This window comes from Engraulis encrasicolus, chromosome 6 (assembly GCF_034702125.1).
Source record: "Engraulis encrasicolus isolate BLACKSEA-1 chromosome 6, IST_EnEncr_1.0, whole genome shotgun sequence".
In the NCBI taxonomy this organism is placed as follows: domain Eukaryota; kingdom Metazoa; phylum Chordata; class Actinopteri; order Clupeiformes; family Engraulidae; genus Engraulis; species Engraulis encrasicolus.
The window spans coordinates 36,456,280-36,484,100 of NC_085862.1; the positions used below are offsets into that span (position 1 = coordinate 36,456,280).

Here is a 27,821-nt window from a genome sequence, read left to right on the forward strand (position 1 = left end):
TTGCCTTCAGACATACAGTATCTGTACGTTATAGCCTTTGCGTCTTTGAGCTTCATTTGTAGTATTGTGTTCATACAGTCGTGTTTTTTTCCAGTTCCTTTCTAAGCAGTGCACTTGCCTTCTTCTGAGCCTATCAGACAGATAATAACATGTCTTCTCAGCAGCCACCTGAACAGCAGCCTAATTTCACTACCCCAATTGCCATCAAGAGAGGCACAGAGGAACCATTCTCTCTCTCTCTCTCTCTCTCTCTCTCTCTCTCTCTCTCTCTCTCTCTCTCTCTCTCTCTCTCTCTCTCTCCCCACACCTTTTTGTTTCCAAGGCGCTCGTGTGTGTTAGATTCAATCACAGCCTAAAAAGTCCATAAGATATCATTTCTGAGGGGTTATTTTCTCCCGAGCTGTGTTGTTCTCTCTCTCCTCCACATTGGGGTCAGGTTGACATGGGGAGCCAATGACTCCCACACAAGAAAATGTCACCGCTCTCTCCAGTGACTTGGTTCCAGTAGCAGCATCAGCAGCAGCACAAAAGATGAAAATGGGCACGTTAAGGCAGATCTGAAAGAGTCTGAAGGTAATTCAAGCAACACCGTCACGTCAACACACTGTCTCTCAGTTGTTTTGCTTTCAAGCAACTTCTGTTTCTTTCCATTTCACCCTGGCCATTTCCACACTGAAAGACTGAATCACAACTGATAGTTAATTCCATGCCATTTTTCCCTTCTTTATTTTACACTTCTACGTATGTGTACTCCCTCACACCTCTCCAAACTACTACTGCTCCTAACCATCACGATGTCCAAAGGCCCACTACAGGGACTTAGCAGAAGGCTCTCAGTTTAAGTTAGACAGCTTAATAGAAGGACAGCTTAATAGAAGACAGGTGTGATCAGGTGCATTGGGACCAGGCTATGTATCTGAGGAGCCGTGCTCATCCTCAGCATGATGATCCTGACACAGTGGCACCAAGGTTGAGTGGCAGTTGTCTCCACCATTCATGCCATCCGATTCCGTTGGCGAACCAATCAGCTCTGGCTCTGAGGGCACCAGCTGGCGGGTCAGGTCGTCGGTACCGGTGGGCAGCTCGTGGGCGGGGCTCGTGGACTTGTGGGAGGAGCTGAAGGAGTTGGTGGGGCTGAGCTGGACGGCGGTGGTGTCCTGCAGCGTGTGCTCGCTGGTCTCCATCTCGAAGGCGGCCGTGCCCATGCGCATCAGGCCCCAGCTGTCTCCGCCGCCACCGCCCCCGCCACCGCCCGATTTGCCGCGGGACGCGTGTGCCGGGGGCCTGCGGCTGCACACACAGCACGCCGCGAAGAACGACAGAGCCACCACCAGCAGCAGGGGCCCGATGATGATGGGCGGGTTCTCGGCGGGCACGAACTTGCCGAAGGCGAAGGCCCCTACCAGGGTGATGTTGATGCCAGCCAGCATGATGCACAGGCCGCAGGCGCAGCAGAGGGCAGGGGAGGGCAGACCCTGGGGACGGAGCTTACGTTTCCGGCTGGAGGCCTTCTTGGAGCCAGACGCCCTGGCTGTCTTGTCCGGGAGGACCATGGCGGACCGTGACGGCAGTAGTCTGCGGCGACCTGTGTCAGAGCCTGCGTCGTGGCAATGTCAGCTACCTGTCGAGCTGAGCTACCAAGCCATTGTAACTTGGCTTGGGTTCAGGCTACGTTAACAGTCTATTGGTAGCTCATCTTGACAAGGCAGCTCATCCCCACAAGAACACCAGGTAGCTTTTCCTCCAGAGGCACTCAGCATGCGGTGATGCAGCCTGTGGCTGTTCCTGAGAGAGACACAAGACAGGACAGTGATGTACGTGAGTGAAATGGCATCCTGCTGGAGACAGATGTGGCAGAGATTTCAACAGCCAACTTCTCTTGACTAAATTATTCTCGAGAGGCTCTCTCTGAGAAGCAGGCATGTGTTGTACTTAAAGTATGCGATATTAAAAGCTGGCAAAGAGAAATCATGATATCATATAACGTTGCAATTTGACACTGAATAAATAGATAAGGATATTGGGAGCCTGACAGACAGGTGTCATATTAGACTGTTTTGGCTGGGTCTGAATGGCAATATCACTTTGGTAACTAAACAAGTTCATATGCAAACAATAGGCTACTATAATTGACAGCTGCCTCAGGTCAAAGTCCTAGATTGGAAAGTGTGTGCTCAACGAGTTGCTTAATTATTGAAGTAGCCTATACTGTAGGCCTATTTCATAGACATAGCTGTATGGTATGTCTATATTGTTGTCACTTTTGTCCAAACAAAAGAAAATAATTGAGTAACCATTCTGTCAGCAAAGACTATCAAAGATAATAGTAAAACGTGAATCCATCGTAGGCTATATGATTTATGTGTCATAAATTTGGGTACTCATTTCACGTCAAAATGATCAGTCGTCCAAAAGTTGTAGGCTACATCGGATGCCAGTTTACATTAGTTATCGCACACCACGAGGACGACAGCCCATTGAATATGTGACTGGCTACTCGTAAATCAATATTTTTATGAACCAACCTGTTATCGTAAACGTCCGTGGTAGTGATAATGAAATTGACAAACTGGCATTTTTACGCATAGTCGTTACGCATTCAATTGAAGGCATGTAGACATCACGGCCCAGTTGAAAAATATCGAATCGCCCTTACCATATAAATATATTCAGCTTACGATTTGATTTCATGAAGCAACAGTTTTCTACCCATTTGTCCACTAGAAGCTCATGAGAGAGAAAAAAACAATCAATCACTGACTTACCATGGAATGGCAAAATGATGCAACCAAGTCGAAGACGGCGCACCGTTTGGCTACTTGAGGTTCGGTCTACAGCATGGCCATCACATTTCTTAGCATGAAGGGGATGGTCACGGCTCCCAATCGTCTACTACTCAACAGATCCTCCGGAATACGGTACGCGCGCTCGCTCGCTGCCTCTGTGAGTGCGCTGGTGCCTTATCAATGCAACGTAGCTGACATCCGCTAGAGGCGCGCAATCTCACAGGCTCAGTCTGCTATGGCATTGGATATCCGATCACCAAAATGATGATAGTCGGACCATAAATTAAGACTTGATTGCGAAAATTGGGTCGCACTTTAAAAAAAGGCATACATAGCATAGACTATAACTCATTTCTCATTAACACCGAGCGTCCAAATCGGGATATTTTAAAGGTAGGCTATGTGATAGTGATAATTCTGTGCAATGTTGTTGGACACTTGAGACTGAACGGACCTACCTATACATAGAGAATATATACCTGCACTGTAAACTGAACAAAGCAACAGTGGTTATATCACCAGTTATAGTGGTCTGTGTGCCTTCAAGGCCAGCGCAAATGTGTCTGTATTTCATTCTGCGTCGTTCTCCGGAAGATTGCAGTCTCGCTGCCCCATCCTCGTGTAGGCAGGTGAGTCATTTCGTGTTCTGGTCCATTCACTACTCACTCATCAGTCATTCATCGCAGTGTGGGCCTACACAACTATCATAGAGTGGATGCGGCTTACTGAAATAGCCACATTCAACAAGTAGGCTAGCCTATACTGAAGTTGGACATTGCTCTACCTGGTAGGCCTTTTGTCCTTAGGTATGACATGGTAGGCTATGGGCCTCTCTTCTTCGACGCTTTTTTAACGCTCACTGCAGTGGCTGCACTTAAGAGTCCATGGGCACATTTTGTTTGCTTGGTATTGGGTGGTAGCTCATTTGGACACGGTGGTTCCATGGAACGTTCCGAGAGAAGATGGTGTGTACCACGCGCGCGCTCATGGTACCCAGGATGTAGCATGCGCGTGCCTGCTCCATCGGCTGCTGTTTTTTTGTTTATTTATTTTTAAACATTACACTGTTTCATTCAACGCGGTGTTTGTTGGAAAGCCTCATGCGCCATAGTGACATCCTAGCTGATAATGCAAGGCTGACACAGCCTTCTCTCGCTGGATTGTGGCTGGCCTGACCATGAACGCCGCCTAGTTGCTATAGGGATTCCGTCTCCATGGCAACTGCGGGAGACATCCGCGTACACACATTTGACATTAGTGGGTAGGCTAATACATGAAAATTAATTGTGTATGGGAAATGAGATTTCCAATCAGTGGCTTGGACAATTCAATCTCAAATGAGGATTTTCCTAAACTTTGCCAAGTCACTCCATCTTTATTTTTTTCCACTGAGGAAAGGATGGCAAACAAAACATTCAACAACACAACAATCCCAAAATATGTGATTTATTGTCATTCCTTTTTGAAGTGCAATACAAGTTCTCATGCCAGCATCTTTCCGTAAGGACGAAGCATTTGTAAGTGGTTTGCCACACTTTCAAACAAGGATGACCTCACTTTTAACTCCCATTCAAAACAACATAGCTTGCCGGAGGCATAAGACTGGACCAGGAAACAAACAAACAAACAAAAAATATATAAAAATGAACAGGTTCAATAAATATCACTTGACCTAATCATTCTAGCACCATCTAGAAAAACTGCTCCTAGTAAGCCATATGCATTTGAGTGACACCGGAGGATGATGTTGTTCACATTGTGAAGCAGAGGGCATAATAACTGACTGAGGCAACATAATAAGACTTGTCTGATTAGGGTGGGTTGAGGGGAGAGCGGACATCCGTGTTTAGCGTAGGGGTTCCTGTTAATAACGTCAGCCTGTCAAAACACTGAATATATGCAAGAGGCAAACTGTTCTTGTTCAAACAGCTTTGACTGCCCCTGCCGCTTCACAAGTGCAAGTAACTCCTGGGTGATGTAAGATGCAGGGGGGCTAACACAAGAAGTCAGAGAAAAAGAAGAGTAAAATGATGTAGGCCTACACTTTATGTAGTCATCATCCTAACTTTGGCACATGTTGGATTTGTGCAACCTGCACTTAAATAATAATTTTTAAAACTCATGTCACAGATATGACTAATGCAGTAGACATACAGACACAGGGAATACTTAACTAGGTGATGACTCAAAGGGACAAAACAGAAAAAAGGGAAAGTAAAACCGTTTAACAGCTTTACACAAGGCTCATATCACATCCATAACTAAAAAAAAACTAAAAACATACGAAACATATAAAACATATACCATCATCTAATAAAAACCCAACATTCCATCAAAAGTGGCAGTCATAGGATCAAGTGTATAGCATCTATTCTGTTTCAAAATAATGTGGTCAAGTCCTTCTTCACAAATATAACCCATTCAGAAAAACAGAAGGCCTGCCTTTCTATGGTGAGCTGAATATCAAAAGGCGTGTGCAAAAACAATTTGTGCAATTTCATTCTGAGGTAATGATTTTTGATTTGCTTGTTTTTCAGCTAGTAAAGCAGATTGGTTATTATGTTAGTTCTGCAACAACAATCTTCAAGTTGCCAAGATAGCTGGTTCTCATCCCACTAACGCCAGGGACACATACACACGAATTTGGCAGAGCAAAGCTAACTTCACCATTCATTCCTATGAGGGAGGCGAAGGCAAGCGAAAATATTCGACCAAGTTTAATATTATGCAAATGATTTCGCCAGCGTCGGCCAATCACATCAACAAGATAAATGTTTCATTCAATTTGATTCACCACGACATCCTGTTGAGCTGTCAGAATGGAACACTGAATTTCGCCTCTCTTCGCTTCGCTGGTTTCGCCTGCGTGTGTCCCTAGCGTAAGGTTTAGGTGATATGACTATGACAAAAGGATATGGACCAGAAACATGGGGTGCTACAGATGGTTTTCAGTAACACAAAGACAACTTAAAACAACTACCTACATACGCAAGTAACAAAATACAAAAAAAAGCTCCATGTTAAAACTGTGCAATTACAATGACCTTCTTTCCTTAGAATTCTAATAAAATTGGCAAAAAAGCTTCAATTTTGTAAATGAATAGCCTGATAAATACTGACCGTATGAAGAATTAGAGCGCTGCTTCAACAGTATGTAGCTTATACACAGACCGATATCAGGTCCTAATACATGGAATTGGCCTTACAGTACGCATTACTGCAGATCGTTTCAGTAAATAATTCCTTTCAGTAACTAATGACAATGCTTGTAAAATAACCCTCAATGGGTATTTTTTAAAATTTTGCTTACGTAGCAGGGAAAGACAATTTCAGAACCTGAGATGAGTGATGGTGGAGATATGAGGTCCTGCGGTCTTTAAAATCGAGCACCTGTTGCTTTAGTCTGTCTGGTACATAACAAAACAAAGAAAAGTCTTTGATTGCCACCTGAGCTCAGCATCAGAGAGGGCATGCAGGGAATTGAGGCAGAGGGCGTCTGAGGGGGTCATTTGGCAGATATAAAAGGAAACGAATGCAGCTGGAGATAGGAGTGGTGAGGCTAGGACTGGGGATGGGGATGAGGATGGACATCAATCAGAAGCCAAAGAGGAGTTCGGTGCTGTGGATGGGGATGGCAATGGATCTGGGGTACTGAGGCTGAAGCTGGAGATGGACATTAAACTGGGAATGGGACTGAAGATGAGTCTGAGGTGCTGAGTTTGAGGCTGGGGGTGGAGGATGAAACTGGGGGATGGCACCAGAGCGGGTGGGCTTCAGGGCTCAGGCTTGTGGTTGTTGTGGAGGATAGGATGATATTTCCATGGGGGTGGGCATTAGGACAGGCTGCTGAGGATGAGGATGGGGGTGAAGGATGATACTGGGGAAGGGGACAGAGCAGGTGGGCTTCAGGCTCAGGTTTGTGGTTCTTGTTGCATTGGAAGATAGCATGGGGATGGGCTTTAAGACGGGGGCTGCTGGGGCTGGGGCTGGGGCTGAGGCATCAGGCTGAGGGCGAGGGCAGGAAGCCTTGGGCGCGGAGGGCGTTGGACTGGGCTCTGCGGCGGGCCAGCCTGGAGTTGGAGGGCGGCGAGAGCTTCATGGAGCACACCACCGTGGCCATGTCCGCACAGTCTTCATCCTCCTCTTCCTCGTGCTGAGACAGCTGGCGGTTGAAGGCGATGGCATCTGCGGCAAACTGCGTCAGGTCTTTGGCGCTGCTGTTCTTCCTGTGAAACGAACAGGCAGACAAAAACGGCAAACCGCAGTGTCAAGGACAAGCCGTTATCTCCCCTTTAATATGTCACACAATGGCTTTTTTTCAGCATGGGTTGGGATTAGTGGAATGTGTCATGTGTTACATTGCTATTGAGATTCCTGTGGAAGTCTACCACCGGGGCCAGATAAAGGTCATGCATGAGATATGTTTGACACATTTGTTCATGCCATTCTTCAGATTTTTCTCTCTTTTTTACACTTATATAGCACTTTGTGGTTAAAAATACCTTTGGAGAATTCTCGGGGTTGGGAGTCCTCTCTCTGGAGCGTTCTAAAAATGAAAAAAGTGACACGTTTTTTTCAAATGAACACATGGACTTAATCTCTGGTGACAGTTATATTTAATGAACACATGGCCAATATGGCTTGCATAAAGCTCCTCCAAATCCACCCTTATAAGCATGTTCATATTCTATGTACATTATAGCAGCTGATCTGGGACCAAATTGATTTACTGATCTCAAAATAAAAACGTAAGATTTCCTGCACATATGCGCGCGCACACACACACACACACACAAAGAAGTGTTTTACTCACCCCCTGCACCCAGGGGTGCTGTAGGACCTGCGCTGCGCTGAGGCGCATGGTGGCCTCTCGCACCAGCAGTTTGGAGATGAGGTCTTTGGCCTCCTCGGAGATGTGGGCCCAGTCCCTGTCTGGAAACTCATACTTCCCCTCCTGGATGCTCTCAAACAGGTTGTTCTGGAAGGGGACACACCAAAACTTGTATAAGGTAATGTTCATTGGGTCTTCGATGACAATACATTCGTTTTCATTTTTAAATTCATGAGACTATTTATTAGCTTCTACCTGTCATGTTTCGAGGGTGACTAAAATCCCCATAAAAGAATAAACATTTTGTCTGAAATGAAAGAAAGCTAAGCTATTATAGGGGACACGGCAGTTTAGTATCAGCACACAGCACTTGAGCAGTTTATAGTGTACAGCTGTACACTTTTGGGCCCCAGGCCTCGCGAGCACCATTTAGGAGATTTTAGTTTGTTTTGCCACTGATTGAAATTGAGAAAAAAAATATATATATTTTGACTGAGGAAAGGCAATTTGCGCCGGATTCACAGCTGCATGTTCTGATGAAACAGTCAAGAGCGCTGGCAAGAGGGGTGTTTGTGGAACCAGATGAGACTAGAGGGAGAAACGCACTCAGCCAGCCTCAGCTCTGTGTCATTTAGTCCAAATGAAGACCAAACAAGGCTGCCTGGTTAACTTCTATTCCTGAATGCCTTCAGTAAGACACACTGCCACCTCATTTCACCTTGGCATTTAGTAAGTAAGTTTAGTAAGTAAGTTTAATTTATAAAGCACATTTAAACAGCAGGAACTGACCAAAGTGCTGTACAGTGTCAGACTAAAATTAAAGCAATACTAAGAATTTGATTAAAAACAAGACAAAGTCAGCAGTAAGAAAAAAACACATAAGATACAAAAGGCCTTCCACAGTGAATAAGATAAAATTACATGGATAAAGAAAAATAAGTAAATAAAAATAAGAGGAAAAAAACAGAAAAAAAGATGAAACTAGGGAACAAAGGCCAATATGTAGAAATTTAGGTAGCGTTACAAATGATAAAAAGGAAAATATGAAAATCTCATTAACCTGATAGCATTCTATCTGCACTTAAAAGTCAAGGTTTTCACTTTTTTGTAAAACTGACTTGTTTACCACCACACATACTTGACACCATCTAAAGTAAATTTGTTTATCTTGGTCTCTTCAGATCACACGACATGGTTCCAGTGACCCTTACCCTTGGTCTGTTCATCTCTCTTGAGACCAAGATAAGCAAATTTGCTTAGATGGTGTCAAGCATGTTTGGTGGCAAACAAGTCAGTTTTACAAAAAAGTGAATCCTCGCAATAGCCAAGCATGGTAGTGGGACTGACATGGTTTGGGGGTGCATGAATGCTGTCAACATTGGCAATCTGAAATATACCTAAAAGAAACATGCATGTCAACATGCACTGTGACTACTGAGGCAGATCATGATATTCTCCATAGGATTGCATTCAAATCTCACACCAATCTATTTAAGCCAGGTGCACACTCAAAATGTAAAAGTTCAATGAAAAGAAAGGTTGAAACGCACACCGATGACCTCCCTTTTAATCCCTTTTCATTTCGAGACGATTCGAGCCAACACTTCCCCTTCTCTACCGAATTTCAATCTGGGGTGTACTCACTTTTGTGGTTCAAACATTAATGGCTGTATTTTTTTTTTTTTGATTGAACAAGAAATTTAAGCGGTTAAATATGTTGTTAAAAGGTCACTAAACATTGTGTCAAAGTGAAACAATTTTTTGACGCTTTCCCATGAAAAGATATACTCACAAATCTGCCAAAACTGTAAGGGGTGTACTCACTTTCGTGATATACTGTAATTAACAACACTGACGTGGATTGCAATAGCAAGAGTGGCTGTGGTGCCTGGAACCTTCACATTTAAATAAACATCAGCTTTCAGCCCTACATCTACATCTATGCGTAACAACCTCATAAAGGGTGGATCACGTTCTCCTCTATTAAACAGTCTGTGCCGGTACCTGGCAGGTGAGACAGGTTACTCCAAGGTGATAGAACACTAGATGTAACCTAGCAACAATGAACAAACCTTGACAACAAACCTTTTGGCAGGTGATATATTTACAAATATCAGTAATGCTCCTCACTCTTTGGAGGCAGAAAAAAAACATTCCAGTTTGAACGCCACCTTATTCTATATCAATAGCCGTACCTGGCAGGCGCGACAGGTCTCCCCGCGGTCCCAGCCGCAGTCCGTCCCACAGTGGCCGGTGAAGGGCGGGCTGCCGCTGAGCAGGATGTAGAGGATGACCCCCAGGCTCCAGAGGTCGCAGCGCTTGTCGTAGAAGGAGGCCTCGTCCGTGAAGACCTCCACCACCTCAGGAGCCATGTACTCTGCAGAGCCACACTGAGGGAGGAGGGAAACAGGAGTAGAATTATGAAATAAGGAAATGGTTGAGCAAGAGTGTGGTTCCCTCCAAATTCATATGCACATTTATATAACAGAGAAATTACTGATATGTATCAAGGTTCTTTGCTTGAACATTTCGGTAAACTCTGCTAGTTTAACTCTCAGTACAAATGTTACCTGTAATTACTCTGATACATAGCTATTTCAACATTTGTAAAAAAAAAAAAAAAAAAATGCTACGTGCAAGGCAATGTATTAAAGGCCTCCTCATTTTATTAAGCACTAATGTTCTTATTATCAGTTTACACCATTATAATTACAGATTACATCACTTAATATATATAGCTGCTCAGCTGTATATCAACTCTTCAAGTCACCTCGGAAGTGTGATATGAAACAACCAATAGTAAAAGAGAGTGTGTAGCCACAGTGAGACTCTTACAGGCGTGGTGAGTTCCGGGGTGGTGATGGGGGTGCAGGCGCTGCTGAGCTTGACGCCGCTGCCCAGATCAAAGTCACAGATCTTGACGGGTGACACCTGCGGGTGAGGGGGGGGGGGGGTGCCACACAGAGGTGAGTTGCATCACTCCAGCTTGCACTGCACTTGCACTTGCATAGCATTACAACGCACTGCACAGCGTTGCATGCTGATCAAGGTCTTGAGCATGTGTGCAAGAGCGAGCATCTGGTTGCAAATGAGGATGCAGCACTTTGTCTGTGATGTGGCGACTGTGGTCAGCCAAAAGAGGAAACCGAAACTCTGACGGCTCTAGAAAGTTCCTCCCCAGCGCAAATAGCAACCTACACAGCCAACCTTGAATGAAAATGTGTCACACCCAGCAGTGTCACACTTAGCACAAACTGATTGGCATCATGATCAAAATGACATCAAAGAGCAACAGTTACAGTATGGATATAGATAACAAATATACACTGATCACTGATTTAGGAATGTAAAGCACCTTACCTGATCAGGATATTCACACAGAATGTTCTCTGGCTTTAAGTCACGGTGAGCGATGCCTGTGTGCAAGACAGAAAGAAGATACAAAGCGGTTGAATTAGTGATTTTCCATGTTTTCTATTCCACGAATGAATGCACCCAAATCTGTAGGATGGCATTTTCTACGACCCTATCCCAACTAGGCTACGTGATTGTGCAAATATACTGCATCTTGTGCCCTGAGGACAATTCTGTCCCATCTGTCGAAAGATTAACAGTGGGGAAGCCTATGGCCGAATCTGAGTTAGGCAAGATGCTGGGTCTAGTTGCAACACACCGACTGTGTCCAGTTCACACGGGAAACTTGGCAGCATGTAGTTGCGTGTTGGGTTCTTAACTTCTTTACTGAAAATGATTTTGTTGTGATCCAACACACAGACTATAGTGAGGTATTATAATCATAGACAAAATGAGGAGATAGAGGAGGTGGGTTCCTACCTTTGGTGTGAAGAAAGTCAAGAGCCTGAGCTATATCTCTGACCACTCGACTGGCCTCCAGTTCATCAAAGTGCTTACGGTTTTGGATGTGGGTCAGAATAGAACCTTGACAGAGTAAAAATAAAAAAAATAAAAATGTTTTACACTAGTTAACAATAATATAAACAACAACAGTCCAAAATGCTCCGAAATAACTCCTGCTGTCTGCTGCATTCAGTTTACATTCAGACATATGGTGTTTGTTTTCTGGGTGAATTGAGGGTTTCTCAACAGGATACAAATGTAAAGCCTACGAGGGTCAATACATGATTAACCCCTCCATGCAGAGCCTCCATTATAAGCCTGTTTTTGCCAAAATCACGGTGACCACGTCTTAATCCAGTGCTTGCCAACCTTTTTTGTCCTGCGTACCCCCTTAGCAACTTTTTCATATGACGAGTACCCCCTCGCCCTCATTCAGGCTCTGTTCCTCTATCCCAATGTGACTACACTCAATATATTTGTTATTATTACATTTTTCCGCGTACCCCTTCAGGTGTGCTCACGTACCCCTAGTGGTACACGTACCCCTGGTTGGGAAACACTGTCTTAATCTGTGACTTAACACTCCAAGTAATGTCATAGCAATGTTGTTGTGATGTAGTGTGCTTACTATCTTACTATCCCATCTTCATGCATCTACACCAAGCTTACCTCCTTTCAACTTCTCAAAGACCAGGTAGAAGCAATTATCGTCCTCGAAGAACTGATTTAGTTCCAAAATGTTCCTGTAATGGGACCACAAAAAAAACACATGAGCAAACACTCAAGAAGTGTCGCCGTTAGCAACACCTTCAAGGGCAGCTTTATCTGGGTAACCAATTAAAAAGCCCTTACTTGTTTCCCTGGCACTGGTACAGCGTCTCCACTTCCCTGAAGACTCGGCTGCGACTGTGGCCGGCCTTCTTCTCAATGATCTACCGGGAAGGCAGCGATCGCACACTGATTAGTAACCGGATCGAGGGTCAACTACAGTTTTTAGTGTGCTGCTCACAGGCACAAACACTGACACAGACACACACACATGCACACACACACACGCACACGGCAGGTGTTAATTTTGAGCCCTGCACTTGTGAGTGCACGTACACATACTGTACGGACGATCACATTTTATCAGACCAGACAGGCTTTCCAAAACAAACTCACCTTCACTGCGTACTCGTTTCCATTCCTCAGACTAATACAGCCCTGGACCTTTGCATAGGCTCCCTGTCCCAGCAGCTCATCTGTCAGCTTATAAAGATCTACAAGAAAATCAACATAGAAAAACTCTTAGAAAAAGCCGCACGCGCACGCACGCACACGCATACACTTAACTTTTGTAAATATGTGCCTGCCTGCCTGCCTGCCAATTCAGTTGGTATCTAGGTCATTTTGGACATGTGTAAACCTTGTGTCCACTTCGGGCTAAACAGTGTCTCTCTGTGCGTGTTCTAAGCCCGGTGTTTGCATTGCAATGAGTAAGCTTACCAGTAAAAGATCCCGCGAAGCCATCTGTGGCCCTGGTCCTCCTCTTCTTCTTCCTCCTCATGGGGTGTTCTGCGATGGCCACCGGCTTACTCACCTCCATGGCTGTCAGGCAACATGGTAAGACAACACCATTAGCTTTTTGCCTGAGATGTGTCTGGGCATGTCAGAGATGAGATGTTATTTTTATGACAGGTGTTCTTGGATACCCTACAGCTATAGAACATAGGGTATTAAATACAAAGACTGCTGTATGCATATTGCCATCCCCTTGCCCAAATACTTGATACTTGACACTTAATAATAAACTTGTCTTCGCCACTTTGTGGCCTTGCTAGTTTGGTGTTGTTGTATAGGAAACATTAAAGGTGTTTTGTGGTCAGGTTGTACTGCAGTGTTCTACGTATATAGGCATCTATGGGGATTGGCTACCTGTGGAGGCCTGGGGGTAGCAGTGGGAATCCTGTGAGGAGGGTGTGTTGGCCTGCGGATCACCTACTGAGCCTGACGATAAGGAGTCGCTCTGAGGATACAGAAACACCAGCACACGTTACACACACATAGGGTTTAAAAATAAACACCATTCACAAAGTATAAAAGTCAGCAAGCAGAGTGGAAACAATTGTGAGTGATAATGTGAAAACAGATAGTAAACCCTAACTGTACATGAAGAGCACTGTGCAGTGGCACACAAATTAAAATAAAACAAAACAAAAGGGACAAAGTTCCAGTGCTCTACCCCAGGAATCTAACTATATTCAGGATACAAACAGCAGCCAGTCAACTGTGTAATTTACAAAGAGCGGCCCAGTTCAGGCCAGGCCATGGTGTCAAAAGGAGACCTGCTATTTACATGGCAGTTGGCCAAGTGCAGGAGCATGGCCAAGGGGAAACAAACTGATATATCAGCCGAGAGGACAGTGAGTCAGCTGAGCGTGGGAGATTCCGGGCAGTATTTGCACTTTGAAAGTTTCCCGACTAAGGTAGTGTGATTACACCTTTGCACCGATATGGCAATGACCTCTGCTATGCTTGTTCCTCTCATTTATGTTATCTGTGGTTTACTACAGGAAGCAACAAGCAAGTCAGACGTAGGCCTTTTTTGAGAGAAAACAGCCTTTTCTCTCTCTCTTAGAAAGTGACTGTCCCCTAAGGTTATACTCTTTGCACAAAAAGGCAGGTCTATTTAAGTTTTACCAAGACTGACAACACGTTTAACTGGCTTCGTTTTGAGTCCTGCCATTAAATATATCCTTTAAACCTAGCTGACCAACAATTAAGTGTGATATACTATAGGCATGTCAAAAATGCACAACATGAGAGAGGATGTAACTTATTACCTGAAAGGAACACTGGAACACCTGCAGGTCTGCAATTTGGCTGTGTCTCACCATGTCTGCTAACTGAAATATAGAGAGAAGAACAGTCTGGAATCAGCCACAGGCAGTGGGAGATGTGAAGATAAGATATGACGCTGAAAGGCATTTGCTTGCACGGTATTTCACATCTACCGGTACTTCTTTTTTTTAACCCGTTCACGCCCCCTTCTCTTGGAGAAACGCTACAACTTCAAAACAGTATAAAATAGGTCATACTTGCATACAGTGGGCTATGGTGTCCTGCTATGGTTTTTCTTCCACTTAAGGCAAACTGACCTGTGTGTTTCACATTACTGAGAAGTGACACAGGAACTGCAACACATCTTAGCAAGTAACGTTAGCTCAATATTTATTAATAGCCACGTTAGCAAACATATCGTTAGGGTTGGCCCTGTCAAAGCCACAGTTAGCTCACATAGCGTTGAGGATTGCTACAGTAGCGAAATTACATGTGTATCATCCTGTTGTTGGAAAAATGCGGAACTATAATCGAGAGAAAACAGCCACTTTGGTGATCCCGAAAGGCTTTACCCTTACCAGTCAGTCACTTTGCTTCAGTGCACAGTCCTATTGGCTAACATATAACTCTACAACCATCCTGTTTACTTTTATTTAAAAGGGGGGAGGGTTCAACCCAATTCAATGTCTAGTTTCTTCATCTAATCCCCCATTTGAACTAAAATTAATCTGTCGTGATCTGATGATAGAAGCAAAACCTCTTAACGGACCCTAGAATAACAAAGCTTATCAGAGCAACACAGATATCAGTCGCCCATCGTGCTGTAAACAATGATACAATAGAGAGTACTGTTAATCATTTAACGACTATTTAGATAACATAATAAAAACAAACCTGAGATATTGAATGTCCATATGAATCGACTCTGAGCCCCGCTGCCATTCCCTTTGCATAGCGCCTCTCTGCTGTTGGTGATTCTCCGCGCGCTCTCGCAGATGAATGACAAAATCATAAACACTGCTTAGTCCCGCCCAATGTGCTAAATGCTTGATGTCTATTGGTTCAACACAAGGAATGATTCTGCGTCATCAAGTTTTGGAAAGTCCACCACCTCGCTGTCACTCGATGTCACTAGAAGGTTGCAAGCTGAGCCTACATTACATCACACAGTTTTTGGGAGGCATGTATTCAGACAGAATGCGACGCCGTCACTACTACACAAAAGGTAAAGGTGTGCACGTATCGCACGTAATTGATGCCGTGCAAATTATCCTAGGTAGTAAATTTGTTCTATTTTTGGCTTATTTTCTAAGCAAAGGAGCAAACCCTGTGCCTCAGTTGTCAGAGGATGCTTTCAGTTTGCTGACTGCTGCACCTGCAATGGCCAGTAACTGACTATTGACAACTATATCAATAGGCTATTCAAAAATAATAATAATATACACACTCTCTCACACACACACACACACACACGCGCGCGCGCGCGCGCACGCACGCACACACACACGCGCACGCACGCACGCACGCACGCACACACACACAACACACACACACACGGCTACACAACACAGACTCTCTCTCTCTCTCTCTCTCTCTCTCTCTCTCTCTCTCTCTCTCTCTCTCTCTCTCTCTCTCTCTCTCTCTCTCTCTCTCTCTCTCTCTCTCTCTCCTTGAAGCCTATCCTCTTACATTTCTGTCTTTAAGATGTTAATCACCTGCAGTGACTACAGTGGAAACTAAAATAATGATAAGGATTACACCCTGTGGTGAAATTGTTTTTCCATGGCCTCCATTTTCCATGGCCTCCCCTTTTTGTCTCGTGTCAGATGTGGTGATATGTGCTGTTGTTGTTTTTTCATGTATTTACTATTTTATAATTAACAAAAATATCTCAAACTTTAATCATAATTAACAAATATATAACTCAAATTGGATGCGAGGCAGCCTAACTTCTGGTGGTGCGTTATATCTGGAGACAGGCCTACATTACGTCAAGAACCTGGCTAAGTAATCCAGTTAAGGATTAACTGGAAGGTTAACCTAGCCAGGTTTATCACTAAACCATGTGGATGCTCCCCTTATGTGTGCTATCAGAGGAAAGTGTGTAGGCCTAAATATCTTTCAGCACTGTCTTACAGCAGTGCTGTTTCCTAATATGATATGGATTTAGCCAGATAGATGATAGCCATATAAAAGCCAGATCAAAGAGCTTTTGTTACTGCATATTCAACTCTACATGTGAAGAGGATATATACCGGTAACACATTTTAACATTTTATAGTAAAATTCTGCTGGAGGTTGATATGATATGAATGATGAGACAAGCAGCGGCTAAGAGGGATAAGAATCTATTACCAATCAGCGTGCTCTTTTGGGCAAGAACCATATATGATATATAGTCTATGGGAGGAACAGGACAAGTGCTGCTCGAGTTCTGTGTCTTTTTGTGTGTGTCTTTCTCACCATTACAGTATGTACAATACACTTAGTTTACGGGTTCATCCACAGGGACTTACACTTAGGGTATTGGTTACAGTGAGCAATGTGAGTTTGGTGGCGCTTCAACATATGGATGTGATTGAGTGCAGTCCAGCAGTTCATTCAGACTTCCTATATGACATGGTATAGATAGAGAAATGTAATTGAATTTACCTTGTATGACCTGTGCACATGGGTGCCGCTATGGGGGGGAAGGTGTTACATATTCTAAGGGCCCAAGCACTGACAACACTGACAGGGGCCCTTAAGGGGGCCCAAACTGTGAATCTTTCATGGGGCCCAACATTTCTGGCGGAGCCCCTGTCTGTGCATATGAAGAAAGTGACAATAAAAGCTTACTTGACTTGACTTGACTCAAGCCTCAGCTGCCACAAACAGGTGGCATGAAAGCCCAGCTTCCCATAAGTGTGTGTCTGCCCAGTATACCAGCTGGGTTTGCATGAACAAGACAATATCTGCACATAGCCTACGTCATCAGCTACCTGTTTTCTTAAAGAGATAAGAAACGCTCATACGTAAGCTACACTGAGCACATGGGCATGACAACAAAGGGTGTGGACCTGTCACTGCGGATCTTATGTCACTGGTGGCCACAATATCCAGTGTGACCGGTTTGTTTGGGTGTGGGTCCAGTAATGTGTCCCGAGGAGTCATTGTTGTAGAGGGGACAGGTCTAGGATGGTGGTCGCCAAAGGCTTCCATGGCGTGGCGAAAAAAACATTATGGCTACCTTTAGGCATCATTCAAAATGCTCTTGGCATTTATCTGCTAATGGGACTTTTCTGACTCCTGCTGAGATAAAATGTGGTTTAAGTGTCGGGTCTGGATTAAGGCATTAATATGTTAAAAGGTTATCACTGCCTACTTGATTACAGTGTGTCCTTGTTACTGTGTAGAAATGGCTCCATATTGTATGCTTTTGATTGCATATGTGTTTCTTCATAATGCACTGATTATGGGTTGAGTACAGGGGCAGGTGTTGAGAACTGTGGTAAAGGAAATTGTGGTAGTAATCAGGAAAAATGTTTTATAATCAGCTTTTAATCAACTACCAGTCCACCCTCTTAACTCTTTAGGGTCTGAAGCCTCTCAGGGACTTTGAGGCCATCTGTTAAGCCTAACCATTTTTTTTTTCATTTTCAGCGAACGCTTTTTATTTAACACATACAGTGTTCACATTCCGTAAGACAGTTTCAATAAAGTTCAATAATAATATGCAAGCAGAGTAAAGATTTTTTTCCTGTAAAATTTTGTAAATACAACCTTATTTAATAATTAATTATTTTCAAATGGGTCCGTAAACCTCAGAGACACTGAGTCGTTTTTTCAAGCTTCAAATAACATTTTCAGAGTTGTTCCAGTGACTCATGAGTCATTTGTAACAGGGTGAAATGCTTCTCAAATGCTTCTCTGCTATGTTGCCCTCCATGGGTTACAGTGTTGCCAGATAGAAAATGCTGAATTATTGTACCAAAACGTAAAACAAAGTAGGCCTGTCGTACAAGACCCAAATTGTTGTTTAAAGGCATCTAAATGAACTGAATGACAACTCTGAAATTATCGTACATATTGTTTTTTGATCGTACAGAGGACAAATTGGACAAAATTATGGTACAAAAACGATAATAATCGTACATCTGGCAACACTGATGGGTTATAACCTGAGCACATTCAGCAGTGCAGATCCCATAACAAACACAGCATTCATGATAGCACAAAAGTGATCAAAGCTCTGCATGTGTGCAGCACACATGCATACCAAAAAATGACAACATATTCTGGAGATAATAGACATTATGGAGGATAACAATTTTCCAAACATACAGTCAAACACTTTATTTATTGTATTACTGTAAAAACATCCATGTCAAGACAATGTCAACAATACACTTTTTTGAAACATGCTACCAATATGTACTTAGAGTGGTTGAGATCTATTATGATCAATAAATAAACTTTTTTTTCTAGACAACGGTCACCTCTAGAACAAGGATTGTTTTTCTTTATTAAATATGTCAAACGTGTTGTGGCGTGTCAGCATTTGACTGTGCCTACTATCTCAAATTGCGTCTAGAGTTCAGTCATATTTCCCCCCCAAAAAAACACAATACTGGTCCTCATGCTGGTTCAAGTGAACAAAGAAAAAAAAAACATCTGGCTCATTTTTTCCCTGCTATGCAAGTCATGCAGGGAAACAAGGGAATGTAGAAGCAACAACAACAACAAAAAACATCTTGCCCGAAACTGTATTGAAACTTGGCATGCATAATATACATTTTTTAAAAGAGAGAGCGAGAGCATGGGTATCAAACATGGCTACTGTTCATCACAGAGCAGTGATGGGCAGCCTGGAATCATTAGCTATAATCCAGTGTCACATATTCCAAATGACCTGGTGTTACCAGTCCAATTCAGCCAGGTGATAATTTAAGCAGGCAGTCACCTGGTTGAATTGGACAGGCAACACCAGGTCATTTGGAATATGTGACATGTGAATCTGGGTTGTCTATCACTGTGAATTAGGGTCTCTTAAAATAGGCTACAGTCCTCTGAGTCTGCGTAGCACCAATGTGTCATCGGTGTGATGTTGGTGGTCAATTGGTCCTTTAGGGCTCCACCAATAAGCTCTTCAGTTACAGATCTTCTCTGTCATTTCTTTCTGTTATTGGGAAAGAAAGCATTAGATGACATTACACTTAGCAGATACTTTAATCCGAATTGACTTACAATTATAAGATGCAGAGTCCCTGAAACAGTGTGGGATCAGGTCCCTTGCTCAAGGGCACTTCAGCCATGGATGAGGATGTTTCGGGATTCAAAACTACAGTGTAACCTACTCTCGAGACCAACTCCCTAGTCATTTGCCATCAAACCACAAGTCCACATTATTACATTTTAAAGACAATACAACAACTAACTTAATAAACTTAATAAACTGGTTGTAGATGTTGTGATGTTTTGTCAACTATGAAATGACCTGCCAACCTCCCCACTGCCGTCAGAATCCCTTCTTCACACAGACACAACATAGTTACCCATCCCTTCGGCTATTGCTGACTTCATGGACATTCATCACCTTACATTCTCCCAAATCCTCATGTATCACACTGTCAAATATCACACACATCCAAATTGGAAAAGACCTAAGACAAAGTCATCTGAAAGGTACCTCTACTTAATACATAATTGAGGACCCAATTCTGCCCACTCACCCCCCACTCCCAACCCGCTGCATGGGCCCTGGACAAGACCCAATCGGGTGCCCAGTTCCCAATCCCCGTGGCCAATAGCTCACCAGAGGCTCGAGCTCGGAGTGTTCGATGAGGCTGAACTCGGAGATGAAGAAGAAATAGTGTTTGTAGCAGGTGTTGATGTGTGCCTCCGCCCCCATGCTGCAGATAACATCGAAGTGGTGGATGTAGACGTGGACGAAGACGCGGAACAGCCGGCTTAAGATCTTCTTACACACCTGCTGGAAGTTCTTTGGAAATGGAACACCTGAAACAAACAAACAAACAAAAATGACACTATGAATATGATGGCAGTATACATTCATAACTTGCTTTGGATAAGCAGGCTACTTGAATCTTCTTTAAAAAATGTTTTTGTTTATTGGATAGGATAGGCGAGATTAGACAGGAAACAAGTGCATGGGAGAGAGAGAAGATTGGTAGTGCAGGGAAACGACCCACACTGCAACCTCAACGGACACCATTTGATGTCTTTTTGGTTTTCCTTGAGTTATAGGTGAGGTGACCAGTAAAAAGCTGTTTAGAGGTACATGGATATTTTTTGAAAATGCATCGGTTTTGACCTCTCACTTATATGCAAAGATTTTTCAATCTGCTTTTGAACAATATCCCTCTTAGGTGGCCAAAGTACACCTGTCACTATGGTATTTTTATTGTCATCCACATGCTGTGTTTATGCGTAAAGAAGGGATACAAATCTGCATTAAAAATATCCTCATGTATAACCATGGCCTAAGAATTACCAGGTAGACTATTAGCTTCAGTGCCACCATAGCCAGGGTAGTAATATATATTGTGTATGATGACAAAAACATGTTTGAGGGACAGTTTTGAACCATACTGGTCTAACATCTTTCAAAGGATCAGCGACAGCATCCGCCATGAAATCACATTTGTGATAATGAAACGAGACACTGCCACTGTAGACAGAGAAAAACAGCTTTAACACCAAGGGATTTTCTGGCTAATACAGGTTAAGTAAGGTGAAGATCTCTTTTGTCTGTGCTAATGGCCTCTTTTATATCTGTAATCAATGTTGCAGGTAGGCTATGATCTTTGTGAAAAAAAGACTGATGTTTGCTTGACAGCAAAGTGGCCCATATTTTGCCACACAATTAGTTTCAAATGTCATTTGAACACTGTGTAATTAACCTTTGTGTGACTCCTCTTTGACATGCAGACGCTAGCCATTTACCCTGCCTCCCACCCACGCACCCACACAACACACACACACACACACACACACACACACACACACACACACACACACACACACACACACACGCGCGCACACACACACGCACGCACGCACGCACGCACGCACGCACGCATGCACACACACACACACACACACGCGCGCGCGCGTGCACAAACACACACGCGTGCACAAACACACACACACACACACACACAAACATACACACACACACACACACACACACACACACACACACACACACACACACACACACACACACACACGCACGCACGCATGCACACACACACACACACACGCACGCACGTGCACAAACACACACGCACACATGCACGCACACATACACACACGCAATACAATATGACTGTCAGTCTCAATTCCTTCGTTGCGTGGCCGTCACTGTTGGTCCGAGCAATGGAAGTAATTTACATAAGCAATCTGGTGTGCTGCTACCCTCTCTCTCTCTCTGGACTGACGTGACGTCAAGCTCCTCAGAGCTGTGAGCCTGAGAGTGGGGTCTGCCTCCAGGGCTTTGGCCCTACAGCAGTTGATTTGCCGGCCCCGCTTGTCAAGTGCTATGATACGCGTCCAGCCCCAACCAACGCAGCCCTCCAATCCCCCGTGTTAATTGGTAATTTCAGACAACACTGTAGATGACAGATACTCACATGCATATGTGCACGCACACGCACACACACACACACACACACACACACACACACACACACACACACACACACACACACACACACACACACACATGTCTACATGTACCCATACATGTTCACATGCACCCAAACACACACACACACATACACACACACACACACACACACACACACACACACACACACACACACACACACACACACACACACACACACACACACACACACACGCCCCTGCAGCACGCACGCATGCATGCACGCACACGCGCATGCACACACACACACACACACATACACAAACAGTAAATGCACCCAATGACACACTTGTACATACATGTACATGCACATAAACCCACCCACAAACGCACAAACAGTCCATACCCATCCATCCACCTACGTACACACTAACCTATCATTGTGGGGAAGATCTCCCCATTGGTGATAAGTGTCTCAATCCAGTCCATGAACAGTTTCACACACACACACACACACACACACACACACACACACACACACACACACACACACACACACACACACACACACACACACACACACACACACAACACACACACACACCTATTCTGGTGGGGAAGATATCCTTGTCTTGCAGTTTATGAGCAGGTTCATGTACACGCAGGCACACACACACATCCACCCACCCGCCCCCATTCACACACACACCAACACATCCACCCACCCGCCCCCATGCCCACAGACACCCACCTATCCTGGTGGGGAAGATGTCCTCGTTGTTGATGAGCGTCTCGATCCAGTCCATCATCAGGTTCATGTACATGAGGGCGGGCAGCTTGGTGGGCCGCTTGTAGTGCTCGCCGTCCTGCCAGCGGTACTCGTAGCGCGGGCCGCCCGACATGATGGGGCACGTGCGCTCCGAGCAGAACTCGCTCACCGTGCCATAGATGAGGTTGATGCGGTTGAAGAAGTCCACCACATGCACCGCGAACCAGTCGTTGATGTTCTCGCCCTCGGGGAGCTGGACCACCTTGCGCAGGTCGAGGCCGGACTTGAGCGAGGCCTGGGCCTTCTTATACAGCTCGAACCTCTGAGTGCCCGGCTCGAAGCGCTTGCGCGGCCTAAAGGTCTTGTCCTTGCTGAAGACTTGCCCCAGACAGAAGTTCATCTTGGGGTGTTTTTTATTGTTGTTGTGTGTTTTGCTTTGTTTTGTTTTGTTTGGGTGTTTATATTTGTTTGGGACAAAGTACTGTAGACCAAGAAGGTGGTTGTCAAAAGAGCTTTTTGAGAGGTGTCATTTCATTCATGCTGGAGGATGTGTGAATACAGCAGGGCCCTCCCTAGAGAGGAAACAGACACATCATGATACTGTTTAGATGAGAACAGTTACATTCAAATGGAGTGCATTCTGTCTGTATCACAATGTGTTTGTGTTGCCATTACTTCTCATTCCAAACAGCACAAAAATCTGAAAACATGAATGGATGCATTGCAACTTCAAGAAGGCAAGAAAATACTAAATGGTACAGATAGTTAGGACTGTGGATAATAGTGAAAGCCCAACAGGGAAACTCCATCTCCCATTGCCATTGTGACACAGCACTCCACGGCACACAAGTGCACACTGCACACAACGACATTGCATTTATGCCTCAGCCGTGCAAGGGGGCAGCCCCCAATGGCGCCCGAAAGGGAACAGGTCGGCGGGGCGGTACCATGCTCAGGATACTTCAGTCAAGGAGGAGGATGGTGGAGAGCACTGGTTTATTACTCCCCCCACCAACCTGGCGGGTCAGGAGTCAAACCGGCAACCTTTGCCCTAATCGCTTACCCATGACTGCCCTAATACAGGTAAAATTCACCTCAACATTTTTGTCAAACAGTCTCTTAGGTAACTTAGGGCACAAATAGGCATAGCCTAGTAGCAGACAAAGAGCCAAAGACTCTTCTCCAAAAGGTTTTGTGCGTAACATCGCAAATTAGAGACACACTGCCGTCTGTGAATAGTCATCGTGAAGTAAGCTGCTTAACCTTCTGTATCTTTTGCACACAATGCACCCTTTGTTTGCGTTGACCTCCCTCCTTCAGCGTTGGACTGTCAGATCGCACACATCACATAGCAGAGAAGTGGCAAGACCTTGGATAGTATCATATATAGCTTTCCCCGTCCATGCTCCCATACTGTAAAATCACATCACAAGCGTGCGTACTCTACATGATTTTACAGGGAGCACAGCTTTGCAGTTACTGTAATTCATGCAAATGTATGTTGGAAAATTAGCGTAGTGTTTAAATAATTAACTGCACTTTCATCTGGGAATAACAGGGGGGCCGTCACTGACTGATATTAAACACTTTCATTTGCACTGCAGATCTCAGCAAAATGAAAACCCGGCAGTGCCATCGATGCCAAGTGGCACGGGAAAGAAATTAGAAAAGCATGGTGATGCGCTACAATGTAGAGGCCCTTTCTCTATGACAGCAATTAGGCAGAAGTCCATCGGAAAGATAATGGGAAAACATTAGCCTTCCCCAGGGATCAACGGCAATCAAATCGAATGGGGAGCGGCCCTGACATTTCTGCATGGCAAAGCAAAGCAAACGCTCAGGATGAAAGTGACTCTGTGATGATGATGATGATGATGATGATGATGCTGCTGCTGCTGCTGCTGATGATGATGATGATGGCAATGGGTAGAGGGGAAGGGAGAGATGAAGAATAATCTAATTGTTTTGGAAAGAAAATTAGCGTGATTCTAGAGGGGCTACATTTAATTGCCCATTTTGGTTTGCTGGGTGAACACGAACACACTAATAGACAGTAAATGTGAGAGTTTAAATTTAACACTTAGAGAGTCAAATTGAACACTTTTCTAGTTGATTCTACAAGTGTTTAACAAACACTACAAAAGAGTGCACAATTAAACGTATGTAGGCCCGTCAGGCAGATAGTATAAAATTGCATGACATAACATTGGACTAGCGTGATAATAAACAAGCAGGCAGGATGTCACTAATCTCAGTGTAAACAAGCTACTGTCTTACATCCCGACAATTGGAGAGTCAAAGTTAACACTACTAGTGTACCACTGGTCCTACTAATGTTGAATGGAAACTTAATGTACACTACACTTTATATGGAGGGGGGGTTGGGGGGGCTTTTAGATGACTTTGTCTCAGGCCCCCCACCAACGGTGTCAGCTGCCCTGTCACCAAGATATTAAATAAACAAGCAGGCACAATGGCACTAATCACTGTGTAAACGAGCTAACCACATCCTGACAGTCTGACTGTGACCTGACATGTTCCCATGGTGCTTTGCTAGAGTTACATCCCTGTGTGGGACCCATGTCCTGTTTTACACTGACACTTCCTGTGTTTGTTCTCCCACCGCCCAAGTGTGCGAGGCGAGCACTACCACCACCACATTTCTCAGGAGGGTCTTGCAGACACTGCTCAGTATTGACAGCAATATACACTTCCCCTCTGCTCCAGTAGCAGGAAGTAATCTGACGCAGGTCTGCAAACCAGACGTGTCATACGCATGCAAACAACAGCACAGCAGCATCAGACATGCTTGTGCAATACAAGAAAAACTTCATTAGACACTTTAGCCTACCATATGGTATCACTTTAAGGTTTGGAAAAGAAAATGGTGTCTCCCTTTGTCTGTTCTTAAAAAAAAAGTTTACACACATGTGAACTTGGGGCTCTCTTCTCATCTGTGCAATCCATCTGTGCTCTCCAGCTCCATGCAGGAATGTTTTTTTCCCCTTGACTTGAACTTTGTCTGCAACCCTGCACTTCAACTCAGACTCCTTCATGAAGAAAGGACAGCCTTCATTCCTAATGCTGGAATCTCCAGATATAAGAAACTCGAATAAACCGCAAGCCAGAGAATGATACTTCCTTTTAGATGAGAACTCTCCCTATTCGGTTCCAATGCTTTGTGCTTCTTCTGCATATGAGGATAAAGACGATTCCTGTGACGGGTAGCCACTGTTGCTGTCTTGGGCTGTACAAAAGAAAGTCTGATTGGACTCTGGTATGCCTTTCAAGTTCCCTTCTTTCTCTTTCACTTTCTTCAATAGTATCATAGTGTTCAGTCATTGCACTATTGACATCGACATCTAGTTAGCCATCTAAAAGAGTTGTATGAACTTTTTCTTTCATGCTGTTTGTTGCCATTGTCTCAAAAGTCGGCAACGTTAAAGAGGGGTGGAAAGGTTACGTGAAACAATCCCATCACAGAGAAAGTGAAAGAAGATGAAAGAAATAAGATTTTTTTCCCTACAGTACCTGGCTGGAGTCCCACTCCGACTGGCTTGGAATGTTATGGCGAGTCGTGGGAAGACTCCCAGAAGAATTCCAGAGTCAGTGGCTCAAATAGAACTCCCCTCCGAGAACGGAGTCTGATTTGATTTGTCCCCCCAGGGTCTCCACCGGTCACTCCCTCTCTCTCTCTCTCTCTCTCTCTCTCTCTCTCTCTCTCTCTCTCTCTCTCTCTCTCTTTCTCTATCTCTCCTTGGATACCAAGTCCACGCCACACTGCAACAGATCACACTAGACCGGGAGACTCCTAACTTGCCTAGTGCTACACAACACACACAGCAGAGAGAAAAAGGGGGAAAAAGATGAAGAAAAAGTTCAAGGGAAAAAAAGTTGTTTTGCCTTTCTTCCTGAGAATGATGTCACATCCTGATTCTGTCTGGTTGGCCCCCTTCTGCCTGTGTGTGTGTGTGTGTGTGTGTGTGTGTGTGTGTGTGTGTGTGTGTGTGTGTGTGTGTGTGTGTGTGTGTGTGTGTGTGTGTGTGTGTGTGCGTGTGCGTGTGCGTGTTTGTGTGTGCACATGTGTGCGCATGTGTGAGCGTGTGTGTGCGTGCAATGCATGCGTGTGTGTGTGTGTCTGTGTGTCTGTGTGTGTGTGGTGAGGTAATTTGAAGTTTAAAAGGAACCATGAAAGTTTTGGATAAGGGGGAGGAGGAAGAAGTCTTCAGTTGTGGTGAAGGAAACCAATAGGGTCGTCCCACTCCCACTCCCTCTCCTCTGCCCCTCCCTCTGTCTTCCCATTCCAGTGCCCCACTCAAGCACTCCTCCCCGCCCACCCTCCTCTTCTTGCATGCCCCACTGTTCCAAGAGAAGCCAACTTTCAGTTGCGGACTGCATATTTTAACTTCGCCTCAGGCTCTGACGGTTGTTCCCACAAGCTTCTTGGGCATACAGATAAAACAGATACAGAGTTGTTGTCACTCCTTGTTAGGTCTCTGAGCCAAGATAGGATACTAAAATCTTTCAACATCTAAATTGTATTTTAAATCTATTTTGGTAAGATTTGGTTGGTTTTGAACTGAACTGAGTTAAAGTGAATAGATTTGATTTGATTGTGTTTTTTTATTTCACATATAGAAACACATCCTGAGATAACATGCATTCAAATGGTGTCAAAGGACATGCCCTTGTACCAAGGTTCAAAACCCCATAGGCCTATTTTTTGTTTTCCATAGTTGCATGTGTGGGTTCCAGGAAAGCTTGTGTCCTGTTGATGGGTTTGGACAAACCAAGCCTATTCACAGCTATCACACTGGAGGCCTGCTAGGGGCTGATAACCGCTCTGTCAGAGCTGCAAATGAATGGAGCTGTGGGGAGATAAGAGGCTAACCGGATGCCTAATTTCAACTAAGTGGCCTGCATGCTAGCAGCTATACCGACATTTCATGACACGGACATGGTATCATATACAAACACATACATTAAGTTATATTTCAATATTATACATTCAAAAGAAAAGATAAGCCAGTGTTGTATGGATTTTTTGAGCATAACATCATTGGAAAAGAATGACTGTCAATCTGGCACTGATTGTTGCAAAGCCTGACATTTTCACTAGATGGCGCCCTTTTCTCATCGTGCACT

The 27,821-nt window shown here is 44.3% G+C and overlaps 3 protein-coding genes across 5 annotated transcripts; all 3 read right to left on the reverse strand.

Annotated features, from left to right (window-relative positions):
• Nucleotides 1–328: 328 nt before the first annotated feature.
• Nucleotides 329–2,884, reverse strand: tmem275a (transmembrane protein 275a). The gene is made up of 2 exons (XM_063200213.1): nucleotides 2,766–2,884; nucleotides 329–1,785 (listed from the first exon to the last, which is right to left on the reverse strand). The coding sequence occupies exon 2, from the start codon at nucleotides 1,551–1,553 to the stop codon at nucleotides 909–911; it is 645 nt and encodes a 214-aa protein (XP_063056283.1). The 5' UTR covers nucleotides 1,554–1,785; nucleotides 2,766–2,884; the 3' UTR covers nucleotides 329–908.
• Nucleotides 2,885–4,216: 1,332 nt separating this feature from the next.
• mknk1 (MAPK interacting serine/threonine kinase 1) lies at nucleotides 4,217–15,307 on the reverse strand. Of its 2 annotated transcripts, XM_063201428.1 has the most exons (14): nucleotides 15,193–15,307; nucleotides 14,301–14,363; nucleotides 13,393–13,483; nucleotides 12,964–13,065; nucleotides 12,640–12,737; nucleotides 12,328–12,407; nucleotides 12,145–12,218; nucleotides 11,452–11,556; nucleotides 10,978–11,033; nucleotides 10,453–10,548; nucleotides 9,813–10,007; nucleotides 7,600–7,764; nucleotides 7,289–7,332; nucleotides 4,217–7,012 (listed from the first exon to the last, which is right to left on the reverse strand). In XM_063201428.1, exons 1-14 carry the CDS (start codon nucleotides 15,238–15,240, stop codon nucleotides 6,787–6,789), a joined length of 1,443 nt encoding a protein of 480 aa, XP_063057498.1. In that variant the 5' UTR covers nucleotides 15,241–15,307; the 3' UTR covers nucleotides 4,217–6,786. The 2 variants fall into 2 exon arrangements, with proteins under 2 accessions (XP_063057498.1, XP_063057499.1); XM_063201429.1 differs by lacking the exons at nucleotides 14,301–14,363; nucleotides 15,193–15,307 and having other exon boundaries at nucleotides 12,964–13,117; nucleotides 13,393–13,481.
• A 3,083-nt stretch (nucleotides 15,308–18,390) lies between these two features.
• Nucleotides 18,391–26,525, reverse strand: mob3c (MOB kinase activator 3C). Of its 2 annotated transcripts, none has more exons than XM_063200214.1 (4): nucleotides 26,208–26,525; nucleotides 22,659–23,248; nucleotides 20,093–20,295; nucleotides 18,391–19,456 (listed from the first exon to the last, which is right to left on the reverse strand). In XM_063200214.1, exons 2-4 carry the CDS (start codon nucleotides 23,074–23,076, stop codon nucleotides 19,427–19,429), a joined length of 651 nt encoding a protein of 216 aa, XP_063056284.1. In that variant the 5' UTR covers nucleotides 23,077–23,248; nucleotides 26,208–26,525; the 3' UTR covers nucleotides 18,391–19,426. The 2 variants fall into 2 exon arrangements, with proteins under 2 accessions (XP_063056284.1, XP_063056285.1); XM_063200215.1 differs by having other exon boundaries at nucleotides 25,605–26,525.
• Between the last annotated feature and the right edge of the window lie 1,296 nt (nucleotides 26,526–27,821).

Coding starts and splice junctions, on each gene's coding strand:
- tmem275a (XM_063200213.1), bottom strand. CDS start 1,553: ATGGTCCTCCCGGACAAGACAGCCAGGGCGTCTGGCTCCAAGAAGGCC.
- mob3c (XM_063200214.1), bottom strand. CDS start 23,076: ATGAACTTCTGTCTGGGGCAAGTCTTCAGCAAGGACAAGACCTTTAGG. Junction 20,296..22,658: donor CATCTTCCCCACCAGGATAG/GTGGGTGTCTGT, acceptor TGTTTGTTTCAG/GTGTTCCATTTCCAAAGAAC. Junction 19,457..20,092: donor ACTCCGAGCTCGAGCCTCTG/GTGAGCTATTGG, acceptor TCCCAATAACAG/AAAGAAATGACAGAGAAGAT.
- mknk1 (XM_063201428.1), bottom strand. CDS start 15,240: ATGGCAGCGGGGCTCAGAGTCGATTCATATGGACATTCAATATCTCAG. Junction 12,738..12,963: donor CTTCGCGGGATCTTTTACTG/GTAAGCTTACTC, acceptor ATTTTCTTGTAG/ATCTTTATAAGCTGACAGAT. Junction 10,549..10,977: donor TGTGTGAATATCCTGATCAG/GTAAGGTGCTTT, acceptor CCTCACCCGCAG/GTGTCACCCGTCAAGATCTG.